The 12,892-nt window shown below is 40.7% G+C and overlaps 1 protein-coding gene across 1 annotated transcript; it reads left to right on the top strand.

Annotated features, from left to right (window-relative positions):
* The first annotated feature begins 5,414 nt into the window (after nucleotides 1-5,414).
* LOC130086213 (NAD(P)(+)--arginine ADP-ribosyltransferase 2-like) lies at nucleotides 5,415-6,440 on the top strand. Its single transcript, XM_056252417.1, has 2 exons — nucleotides 5,415-5,539; nucleotides 5,616-6,440. The coding sequence occupies exons 1-2, from the start codon at nucleotides 5,492-5,494 to the stop codon at nucleotides 6,399-6,401; spliced, it is 834 nt and encodes a 277-aa protein (XP_056108392.1). The 5' UTR covers nucleotides 5,415-5,491; the 3' UTR covers nucleotides 6,402-6,440.
* The last annotated feature ends 6,452 nt before the right edge of the window (nucleotides 6,441-12,892 follow it).

Raw genomic sequence — 12,892 nt, 5'->3', positions numbered from 1 at the left:
TCCTTGTTGGCTTTCCTCTGTATGCTGTATATGCCTCTTCTATTGAGTATTGTGATCCTTATTATTGTTCATGCGAGATTTGCACGTGGCTTCTCATCACGTGGGTAAACAGGAAATGACTATGAGTTTTTGGCCATAAATGGAAGCAGGATTCCGGTCGCCAAGGAAGCGTCTTCTCATTCACAAACCTGAAGGAGTGTATGTGATTTATCCTGTGGTTGGCTGTCTTGGAAGCGCCGGGTCACCGTTCCTCCTGGGAGTACTTTAGTGGCTCGTTGCCAGGATTACTTTGCTTGGAGGACTTAGGACAGTTTTCCACTTCATTGGTCACGCTCGCGGACTTGATATTACCGGTGAGGCTGATCCTAACTTTGTACACGCGGGACTATAAGACTGTTCGAAAACACACACACACACACACACTTCCGCACCCTCACGTACACTCACGTAACCAAAGCTGTTTGTATTAACAAGAGTGTGTGGGTTGGTTACTTATGTTTGCTGAAGTGGTTAATACACTGAGGTTGTTTATTGAATTATTCTCCTGTTATTTTTATGTGATCTCTTAAGAAAGAGTCATTTATATCTGGACTACAAGGGGAACAGGTGTTCCCAATTCTAGTGGGCACTCGGTTGTTTACATAAAAACAGCGGAGTGTTACAAGGTCAACCCTTTCTCAGAGGTAAGATGTAACATTTTCCAAGGACAATCAACTCTTTCCCAGAGGCAAGAAGCCTCCAAATGACATTTTTATTTTACACTCTTAATAATTGTTTGATATCTACTTTGGTCTTTCACAGTCATCTGTTTGAGGGAAATCCCCTGACTATACAAATTCTGCTACAATTGTTTCCTATAGGATGAACAAAATATTTCATCACCCCCCCCCTATTATTAATTTCCACCCTACTGTCTTTTCTCAGAGTGCAATTCCACAAGTCAGCCCCTTCCATCTTCTGTCTAAGGACCAGTAGTGGTCCACTTTTTCACTAACAAATGGTTGCCTCAAATGCATTCTGTAGAATGGTGAGTTCATGTACTCATTGGCTTCACAATCGCGTTTATTCAGCCATCACCACAAAACCATCTGATGGTAGCCAACAGTCTCACCTTCCTCATGTCATACATGTTCAAAACACTTGCAACCCGTGTGACACGTGCACCATAAGACTTCCGAACACAGTGCCGCCAGATGACAGCCGGAATACATCCATCTATACATGCACATACCACGAAACAAATATGCGAAATCATCGACTGACACAAGTTCCTTGTTCCTATGTTCCTTTTTAGTTCTGGTCATTGACACTAGTTGTTGTCATTAGTCACGTGTTCCTTTGTTCTAGTTTCCCGCCACTCATTAGTTACTATGGACACTAACTCTAATCATCACAGCTGTTTGTCATTGTCTCATCACCTCTGTTATGAAACTGCTCCGAGACTTGAAAGGTTGGAGATCCAAACGCAGCTTTTATTGAGTAATCCAGAATCATAATCCATTCAGTTTTTAATCATCGTCTTCATCTTCCTTGAACTAAGAATTACATCATCCTTGTGATACCTTGTTATATAACTTCTTCTTTGTCATTTGCCAGATCAATGCAGGGGAACTTTGTCATTAATATTAATTTTTATTTAGGTTTTTAACCTATGCAGTGTCGCTTTTCCACATCAAGACATCCTGTTATGCAGAAGACTTCTTGAATGTATTCAGTATTTTTCCTCATTTAAAATAAGGTATTTTCACCAAATAGCCTGTGTTGGAATTGATCTATCAACAAAGTGATGTGATAAAAATGTCAACCTTGTTATCTGTGTTCTGTATTTTGCTGAATGTGTTTATTATTTCCTACATTTTTCTTTTGGGACAGTGACAAAAAAATTGCTACTACAATTTAAAATTGGACCAACAACACGGTTTGGTAAAATCATATTTTTTGTTCTGGGGGTGATTTTTCTAATCTCTTTTACATCCCCCTTATCTTAGTTTTTAATAAAAAAATGTTTTTAATATTTTTTTCATGCCACAGAATCCTTTAGCATTCACAAAAATATTTGTTCCAACACACGTAATTGCACACACAACACAGCCAGCTCAATTAGTACTTTAGATAAATAGTTAATACAACACATTTAACACCCAACACTAAGACAACTAATGTCACACACACAGCACACTCAATATCACACACTTTTTCAACATTTAAACAAACACTGGACAAACTCGGCCCATAGACTGACAGATTAACTTCTCACCTCATGAGCACCTCAGTGCAGACCTTTCCTGCGTGGCACATGCCATAAGGTGATATTTGCAGGGGTTTTTTTTACACCTAAACTTCAGTGTTTTTTTTTACACCTCTTTCTGGTGTTTTCACACATGTGAGTCAGTGTTGCCCAGTCTCGCGAGACAAATAAGCAACCGCAGCTTCAAAACCAAGCGCAATATTATTATATTATTTAGTATCATCAATATAATTTATTAGCAATAAATGAGCCTGCAACATATTAAAGGCATAATATGTAAGATTTTTTCGCCACAAGAAGGCGCAGTTTCCAACAATAACAAACGCGTAGGTTGATGACGCAGTGATGAGCTGAATGATGGGACTTGCTGTTAAGCTGATGGATCTAATAATGTTTATGGATGAGTTCAAACATTTATGTTTTTTAACAGTACAGTGGTATGAAGCAGGTCGCGATTGCTAAAGAGACAGATATCACACACGAGTCCCGTGGATATAAAGGAATAAGGACATTTAATTCTACCGAACTACCCGCAGGTGCTGGATTACTCACACAGGTCAGTTTATTAGACGAATGAACTTGTGAGGTAATGCAGCGCTGCTTCACTTGGTCTAACGTTACACTATCACACTAAACAGCATTTAAATGTGTGTTGAAAGTTATAATGTTATACTACGTGTTAGTTCGTTTGCTATACGAAACTAGCAGTAACGTTAAGCTAGATCAACATTAGAATAACACTGATCATATTCTAACATTTCATCATGTTGAGTTATATAACATTGATTTGTTTTATGTACATTAGCTCACCTGTCTAATAAAGCTGTCAAGTCGTGACTCGTGAAGCTCTGTCGAGTCCAAGTTAGTCGCGGACGTGGAGCTCTCGGCATCTCAAAAACGCCACGCTGATATTGATCCTCATTTTAGTTCTCCTTGTTTGTCCCGAAGTCTGCTTGCCATGGTCTATGTTTGAAACATGCCGCTAAACGCTACGCACTACGCAGTTGTCCACGTCTGTCGCCATAGTTACGTCATGGCTATGGCTGTATGAACGGAAACCGAGGATAGCGTGGATATTGCGTCATTGACAGGCGACATTTTTTTCCGGGACGGCCACTTATTTAAAATTGGAATTTCTCTGAAATAAAAAATCTTTGGAGACTTTTGGGATATTGTAAGTACACAACTGCAGGAAATATATCACACTGTGCAAGTGATTTTTGGATATTTTATTACAAAATTCTTATATATTGTACCTTTAAACTGAAACTTCTCGTAACATATTATGTTACAAAGTCAATTGCAACCAATCGGGGCCAAGGCCTCTAGATAGAAAAAGTACCCGTGCCTGCAGAGCAGGGACCTCTAGTTGTAAAATCTCACAAATGTGGACGGTGAGGACCAGCCTGCCGCCGCACAGATGTCTTCGATTGGTACACCACTGGACCAAGCCCATGAGGAGCCCGTGCCTTTAGTAGAATGAGCTCTAACACCTATGGGGCATTGGAGGCCTATGGAAGCGTAGGCTAGAGAGATAGCGTCTACTATCCATCTGGATAGTCTCTGTTTTGTGACCGGCAGACCTTTAGTGCGGCCACTGAAACATACGAAGAGCTGTTCCGACTGTCTGAGTGTGGTGGAGCGCTCCAGATAGATTCTGAGAGCCCTATTTATTATTAAAGACTATTATTATTCTTTTGAAATTCCTCCATCATGTGCTCATTACAACCAGAGCATGACACTTTAAAAAAAGCAGGATGTTTAAAAGTGTATTTTAATAAAAGTTTATTTTGATAATTCATTGCTCGCCTCATTAATCCATTAAACCAAACATTTGTGAATTTCACTTTCATTAAGATTTTAAAGTTTTTAAAGATTTTAAGATTTTTAAAATCTTAAGATTAGACAGACTGTCTACTAGACAGACGTAAAAAATGTTGTTGTTTTTTTTACATGATTTCAAATTAAAGAAATAAAGTTTTTTTTAAGTGAACCAATTCAGTGTTTTGTTTTATTTGTCTCCAATTCATTTCTTCATTTGTACTTAAATATTTTTGCATCATATTACTAAACAATTTCAGTGCTTTCTATCTATCTACCTGCCAGCCATAGCTTATATTTACTGCTAAATGACCTTTGAGTGCCGCTTGCAGCGATCATATATTATCAATACACTCATTTCTTTCAAAGAACTTAAAAAAAAAAAAAAAATTTATTTAAATTTCCTTAAAAATGTTTTCACCCGAATCTTAATCATTCATGCTGAAGAGCCCCTGTCATGTTGGAGTATTTGAGGTTTTCATCGTGCAGAAGAGTGAAGCTTCTGGTTTTGTGGATGGTGTTACTAAAGTCATGATGCTTTACAAAATGACTAATTGCTCTGCTAAAACCTGAGAAATTATGAGTCTCTTCTTAAGTGTTCATCCCATTACATGAAGTCAAATATATTGTTGCTACTTGCTAGCTCTGATAAATGAAAAAGATGAATTTGACTAGTAAATCATTTAGAAGATTCATCTTTTGGCATCACAAATCTAAACATTTGAATCAGAAAAATAAACAGGTTTGTTTGAGCTGATTTGTATCTCTTTGATTGATCATAAAGTAGCAGAAAGGTTTGGAAATGCTTCTTGAAAATAAGCTGAACTGAAAAAGTACTGGGGTTTTTTAACCACCATTATTAACAATTACTAGTATTACTAATATTACACGATCTGAGGATATCAGGTGGAAAAAAGGCCTTCATCTCAGACAGACAGGAACTCAGGTTTGTAGTGTGAAACCACATTTACCAGATCTTCACAAGTAATAAACAGATGACCTATATAAATGAACTTGATGCATCACATAAAGGCATCTTCTTCATCTCTTAGTTTGAAGAGTCGTTGTCGTCCGGCTGGGTGCGAATTACCTTTCTGATCTTTTCCTCGCCTTTGACAAAACGAGACAACAGTATTCTCAGGTAAGTTTGTGGTTAAGGTACAAGGTCAATATAACACTTCCATCTCAGCTTAAGTGATTATATATGATTACAACAACTTCTTCTATCTGTCAGAAAGTACCATATGAATTTGAACTAGTAGCCTATGTAACAAGTTGATGAGCACAGTTTAATTGTACAAATGTATGTTCATATTCCGTTCCATTATATTTTGAATTATAGATATGTTGTTTCTGGTTGTCTTACAGAATCTGTTCTTCACTAGATCTACTAGACCATCGGAGGGATTTGACTAAATCAAGATGCTGCTGATCATTGAAGCTCTTCTCATTGTAGCTGCTCTAGGACCGGTAAGCTTGTGTTCCAGTATGAATATTACAGACATTAATACTGATGATGTGATTATTATGATTCCTGTTGCTGCAGGATCGCAGAGGTGCTTTTGAAGACAGCATTTCATTGGATATGGCAAAAAACTCTGTTGATGACCAGTATTACAGCTGTAGAAAGAACATGTCACATCTGGTGGAGACAAAATATCTGAAGGAGGAATTTGAAAACTCACCCAATTTTAAAAATGCTTGGAAAAGGGGTAAAACCTTTACCAGTAAATGGAACATTTTCAGCGAACTAAAAAGAAAACATAAAATTGCCATATACGTGTACACTGATGAGGATGTATATGGCCAATTCAATCGTGACACTCGCAATGGCAAACGAAACATCTTAGGCATGACATACAAATGGTATTCTCTTCACTTTCTGTTAACAGAAGCAATACATATTCTGAAGAAAAAACAAAACAGGTGCTTTGATACTTTTCGTGGTTCAAATGTTGACCTTAATGGGCGTGTTAACACAGACATTCGTTTTGGCTCATTTACATCATCCTCTCTTAATCAAAACAAGGCAAAACATTTTGGAACAAAAACTTGTTTTATAATCCGCACATGTGAAGGTGCTAATGTGACAAAATATTCTAAGTTTCCTGGTGAGGAAGAGGTGCTGATTCCTCCATTTGAGAAGTTTAATGTCACCGAGGTCAAGACAAGAACTAATCAGCCAGATCTCTGGTGTGAGACAGTGTTTGTGTTGACCAGCACTGGAATAAGAAGTGACCTGAACTGTGCTCTATTCAATGAACCAACCAAGACCACAAATATGAAAAACATCTCTGGGGTTTACTTTGAGAAGATATGGAAAAATAAGTGACCTGAACTGTACAGTAGCTTTCTTTAATGTTGTACACCTTTTTTTTTATTATATTATTTAGTTTAGTTTAGTTATAGTGTTTAGTTAGTTACTGCATGTGTTTTGCTGTTATTGAGTCTTGGTTGTCTTGTTTCTTTAAATCGCAGCATTTGTCTGATTGTATGAATAGGTTCACAATGTAAACTTCAGAAAAATAGAGTGCTTTGTTTTTTTTTTCCTCTTTCTCAGATTCAACTTCTGTCAACCAATAAATCTCTCAAAGCATCTTTTCCCCTTTCATAATTCTCTTTGATAAACAAAACTCGCCGAGTCTCGGCTAGTATAAGCTATATTGAGTCATTACGTCACATCTGTACGCATAAAGAAGAGTCTTGCTAGTATAAGCTATATTGAGTCATTACGTCACATCTGTACGCATAAAGAAGAGTCTTGCTAGTATAAGCTATATTGAGTCATTACGTCACATCTGTACGCATAAAGAAGAGTTTCGGCTAGTAGGCTGTGAGTGTGAGGATGCTGGAGGTGGAGATTCATAGCCTTTTCTCACAGCACTTGATATAATTAAACTTATCAAATTGATGGAGGATCCAGAAAGGTTCAAACGCCAATCACCACCAGTGACAATTGGTATTATTGAGTTTACTTAGGACTGTATTTGCACTTGTTCAAACTAGCTGTGCTCGCACTGGTCAGAACACAGGAAACAGGAATCAGAAGTAACAGTTTTAATTAGGTCCAGCATGAATATTTAGCACAATGAACGGCACAGTCAGATCACAGGGCATTGAATGGCACTATCCTATTAGACATGGTATCTGAGATAGTATGTTGTGTGGTCTGAAACAGTGAATAATAAACAATAATTAGATAATATCAAACATTTCCATTATCATTAATAACAGCTGGCATTTATCCCAATATCGTTCTATTATGAACATAACATTATATACTGTAATAGCGATTTTTCCCACTAGGTGGCGCGTAGCGCTCATAAACGGAATTATCCGAAATGTCTTTGCTCAGTCATTACACAATAAGCTAACAAATCTATATAATCACAGAACGGATCTATACATTATTTAAACATACATTTATACACAGTAAAGCATTAATCAGTGATTGTTATTATTCTGAACTCAAGTATATTTGGAATATACTTGAGTATACATGTTAAATGAACATCTTAGGCTAGAATCTAAGATCGTCGTCACCTCAGACAAACAAACTCCCGATGGTTTGATTATTCATAGTATGTGACATCCGATAGAAACACTCAGTAAATTGCTTACATGGTATCATTGACGCACAACTTAAGCATATCCACTTTGACCATGAAAGTAAAGTTAAAGGCACACTGTGGAACTTTTCAACCTTTATAATATATTACCAAAACCCATTGAGATGGTACATCGACTTACAAAAGGTTGAATGACACGTCTGCCGAAGCCTGAAGGTGTCTGTATCGCTTTTACCAGCACTATGTAACTTAGGGTTTCGGGTAGGAACCCGAGCACAAAAAGAACTACAAAATTCAACCGCTTTACGGCATACGTCACTTCCCCCACCACCCCAACTTCCTCACATTCTAACGTGAGAGCTCAACTCGCGTTTGATTGCCGGCGTCTGTATGTTGTCGTCATGACTGAATCAACAGCTACTCGGAAGAAAGCGAAGAAAGCAAAGATTTTGTCAGAGGAGACCAAAAAAAGAAAAAGGGAGAGTTTAAAATAAACATCGGCATAAAAGTGTATATAAAATGTAATATTTACTGCGAATTCGTGTAACAAAACTGATATAAGTCACAATACTGCCGTATACAAATGTAAATGTTTTTTTTTTTCCTTTCAGCTCATATGTGTTTGTATTTGTGTAAAAGGAAAATCAAACTGAAGACTACAAATAACGGATATATGTAGTGAGTTATATCAGTTTTGTTACACGATTTCCCGACTACTCGATTTCATCTCCAACCCATTGCAAAGAGATCCTGAAGACGTTAATTGTTTGCTTCAGGTGTGTTTGATTAGGGTTGGAGATGAACTGTGCAGGACAGACGATCGGCAGGAGCAGGATTGGGCAACCCTTGTCAATGCGACTTACCTGACTTTGTTTTCTGCGTATGCTACTTTTATTCAATTTGTTTTCTTTATAGGATTTATATTATTAATCTTATATTTATATTATTATTTTGGTCAGTAGTGAATCGATTAACTTTCTCCAACATACAAATCAAATGCCGTCTGCACACACATAAAGACACGGGAGGTTGACCGGTTGACTGTTTGTTGACTTTTGCGACAATGCTGCGGCGCTTGTGGCCTCTAGGGGCACTAGACGTGAAAATTACAGGTCGAGCGCACCCTAGTGGCCAAAAATTCCACAGTGTGCCTTTAAGTGCACATCCTGGAGAAACTCAAGTGGTACCTAGCATGGTAGGCTCATCAGGAACAGAAAGTGGCTGACGCAATGGAGCAACAACCAATCTGATTGGTTGCTCCTTCCCAACATCACCGCCCCCAAATATGTTGAACATATTTGCTACTTTAATGGAACAGTCATTTAGGGGGATCTGAGTCGTTGTCATGTTCGTCATCTGCAAGGACTGGAAGTGGGATTAGTTTTGCAACTGGCCGAGTGTATACTTTATTCTTCACTTGGATTTCCACTGCTCTGATATGACCATCTGATCCAGGAAAGGTCTTAACTACCTTGCCGACCAACCACATGGCACGTGGGAGTTGTGGGTCTACAAGCATAGCAATAGTTCCCGGGGAAATGTCACTCGTGTCTTTACACCACTTGTGACGAGCTTGGAGTTTTGGCAAGTAGTGGCGCATAAAGCTTGACCAGAATTGATCAGTTAGCACCTGGCTTTGCCTCCATCTCCGCCGCCCCATGAGCTCTGTAGCTGGATATATAACAGGTGGTAATGAACTATCAGGCCGCCCCATGAGTAGGTAATTGGGCGTAACTGGGTCAAAGTCAGCTACATTGGAAGATGTGTACCCAAGAGGTTTACTGTTCAGGATCCCTTCCACTTTAATAAGCACTGTCAGGAGCACTTCCTCAGATACTGTCTGTGAGCCGATGGTGATACGAAGAGCATTCTTTACAGAGCGGATCTCTCGTTCCCAGGCACCCCCAAAGTGTGGAGCACTTGGTGGGTTGAAATGGAAAGATATTTTCTGCTTGGCCAGATGCTGTTGCAGTTGAGGGCTGAGAGATGCAAAGGCCTCTCGAAGTTCTCTTTCTCCACCATGAAAGTTTGTGCCATGGTCTGAGAATAATTCACATGGTTTGCCACGGCGGGCTACAAACCTCCGCAGGGCCATTAAGAAGGAATCAGTATCTATAGAGGTAAGCAAGTCGAGGTGAACACATCTTGTGGTAAGGCACTTAAAGATTATCCCCCATCTCTTCTCACTGCGTCTGCCAATTTTGATTTGAAATGGTCCGAAACAATCCATGCCCGTACTAAAGAAAGATGGTTTCTGGAGTCTCAGTCTGGCTGGTGGCAGATCTGCCATCTTTGGAATGACTGGTTTGCCTTTCCACTTGCGACATTCTTTGCATAGATGTTGCTGCCTACGGATAGCTTCACGCCCTCTCAGCACCCAAAAGTTTCGCCGTATTTCCGCAAATACCCTCTCTGGTCCGGGGTGGCAGAGCTGGTCATCATATTCTTTTATTAGTAGTTTGGTGACTATGTGATAAGGATCTAGCACTATAGGGTGGATCACTGATGGCTCCATTCCTTCTGCACGACGAAGACGACCACCAACTCGGATTACCTGGATAGATTCATCATATTCTGGGGCTAAGGTTAACAGCCGGCTGGTGGAGAGAATTGGTCTTTTCGCTTTGAGCAGGCTGTACTCCTCAGGGAAACTATCATATCCTTCTGAAAGAGGAGCATTTCTGCAGCTTGGTAGTTCGCTGCGGAAGGGGTTCCATTGGGTTTATGAATTCGAACTGATGCTTCAACGAGGTCACTCCAGGAAGTATAGTTGGCCGGGTCAGGAATGTTAGGGGCAGTAGTTTCTGTTAGTAATCCACAGAAAATACCCTTTCGCTGTTCGTCTTTATCCATGGGATCTTGTATAGGAGGAGTAACTGGCCATTCCGGTTCGGGTCGGAGCAAGTATGATGGACCTTGGCTCCACCTGTTGGGTATTGATAACTCTGCAAGCATTTTACCTCGGGTAAGGTCATCAGCTGGGTTACTGTACGAGTCTACGTACCTCCAGGTACATCCAGTAGTCAGTTCCTGGATCTCTGCAATCCTCGTCCCAACGAATACTTTGAATCTGCAGGATTCAGACGTTATCCATGCAAGGACAGTTGTGGAGTCTGTCCACATGACCACTTTACTGATTTCTAAAGTGAGTTCAGCTTCAAGGAGTTTGGCCAGTTGAGCACCATTCAATGCCCCACATAATTCCAGTCGGGGAATGGTTTGTTGTCGCTTAGGAGCAACTTTAGATTTCGCCATAATGAACGCTAGCTGAACTTGGCCTTGTAGGTCTTCTGACCGTAGATAGGCGACGGTAGACTTGTAGTCGAGACCGCCTAAACCGAGACCAAGACACTACCAAGACCAGATGGTATCGAGACCAAGACAAGACCAAGACCAAGACCAAGACAGACCAAGTCGAGACCAAGACCAAGTCGAGACTAAGACCGAGACCAAGTCGAGACCGGAGGGGAAAAAAACATTAGTGTTGAAGCTAAGCAATAACTTGTCAAATGTTGTTTTGCATTTGCCTGCCTATCTCTGCTGATTTCGAAGTCTCCAAATGAATCCATTCTGCAACTTTTAAATACATAATTATATTCAAAAACGAAATTATAGGCTTAAGTGCAGGATCCGAAAGTTGGTCGTTTTTGTCGCTATGGTTACACACACACACACACACACACACACACACACCGTTGGCGGTGCGCTCAAAGTCATCTGTCAGTTGTGCAGTTACCCAAAATCTCCTGAATGATGGTAAAACCCATCATGTCACTGATATGTGTTTTACTAAATATTAATATATCAAAAACTGTACATGATATGTGTTTTTTAAATCAAGTGATCAAAGTGCTCGTTGCCGCTGCGATCAGTGGCGCGGATACAGTGTTTTCTCGCGTGGCTCGCGCGCACCGCACTGTCTTCACCCGGACGCGCGCTTCAATACGTTGCGGATATCGTCGTGGATATTGTAGTATTGTATTGCTCAATCCCCTGACCACTATGTCGGTCTGAGACAGCGAGACCTAGACAAGACCGAGAGGTCCGAGACCAAGACAAGACCGAGACCAAAGACCGTCAAGGCCGTGACAAGACCGAGACCACGTAAAAGTGGTATGTCTCGAGACCGGTCTTGGCTCGAGACCGGTCTTGGTCTCGAGACCGGTCTCGAGACATACATCACTAGGCGACGGACCCATATGCCTTCTCCGAAGCGTCACAGAATATGTGAATCTGTCTGGTAACCGTAGACTGGTCTGTATTTGATGTCACAAGACAACGAGGCAGTGTAATGGTGGCCAGGTTAGGGAGTTCCCTTTCCCAGTTATTCCAGGACTCCAGGAGATCCTCAGGCATATTAGGATCATCCCATTCTCTCTGCTTATCCCACAGTCTCTGAACCAGCAATTTAGCCCGTGTGGTGAATGGAAGGATAAATCCAAGGGGATCATACTGAGTTGCTAATACTCTATAAATGTGACGCAGAGTACATTTTCCTGGCTTTACATGGCGGGGCTTGTAACCGAATGTGTCAGATTGACAGTGCCATTTCAATCCTAAAGTGGATTCCTGGGTGTCATTTCGGTCTTGGGATAACCACAGCTCAGTGCTTTCAGATCGTGCTTCAGTTGGCAAATGCTCAATCACGCTAGGCACATTACTTGCCCACTGACGGAGTTGGAAACCTCCAGTAGCCAGGAGTCCACACAGTCTATCAACTAGTTGTTTAGCCTCTTGAGGAGATGGAACACTCCGCAGACAATTATCTACATAGAAGTTCCTCTCGACTGTGGATCTGACCTCATCACCAGGGTCACTGTGGTCATTGAAATGCCGCTGCAAAGCATAAATGGCACACCACGGGCTGCAAGTTGTACCAAAAGGTAGCACCTGCCACTCAAATATGACCGGAGGCCTGTTTCTGTCCATGTCACGCCACACAAAGAGAAGGAGATGTTTATCTTTAGGTAGAAGGCGGACCTGGTGAAACATTCCCTTGATGTCACCACTCACAGCCACAGTATACTCACGGAAGCATAGAAGGACGCCTAGCAATGATGGACCTAGAGCTGGACCAGGCAGCAGGTAGTCATTCAAAATTTGGCCTTGACACTGAAAGGAGCAGTTGAAAACTACAAGGTTCTTGCCATTATGCTGAACTAGATGGTGAGGTAGGAACCATGACTCGCCCTCTTTGCTGGTTTCATGGGGGGAAAGTTTTACAGCATAGCCAGCGACTTCCAGCTTCTTTATT

Source organism: Rhinichthys klamathensis, unplaced genomic scaffold (genome assembly GCF_029890125.1).
Source record: "Rhinichthys klamathensis goyatoka isolate OS25496 unplaced genomic scaffold, OSU_Roscu_1.1 h1tg000095l_1, whole genome shotgun sequence".
NCBI classification, from domain to species: domain Eukaryota; kingdom Metazoa; phylum Chordata; class Actinopteri; order Cypriniformes; family Leuciscidae; genus Rhinichthys; species Rhinichthys klamathensis.
Note: the sequence above shows the minus strand (reverse complement) of the source record. Positions and strands in the feature narration are given on the sequence as shown.

Excerpts from the sequence above, each read along its gene's own strand:
- LOC130086213 (XM_056252417.1), top strand. The coding sequence starts at position 5,492 with ATGCTGCTGATCATTGAAGCTCTTCTCATTGTAGCTGCTCTAGGACCG. Across the intron at positions 5,540-5,615 it reads TTGTAGCTGCTCTAGGACCG|GATCGCAGAGGTGCTTTTGA; the intron begins GTAAGCTTGTGT and ends CTGTTGCTGCAG.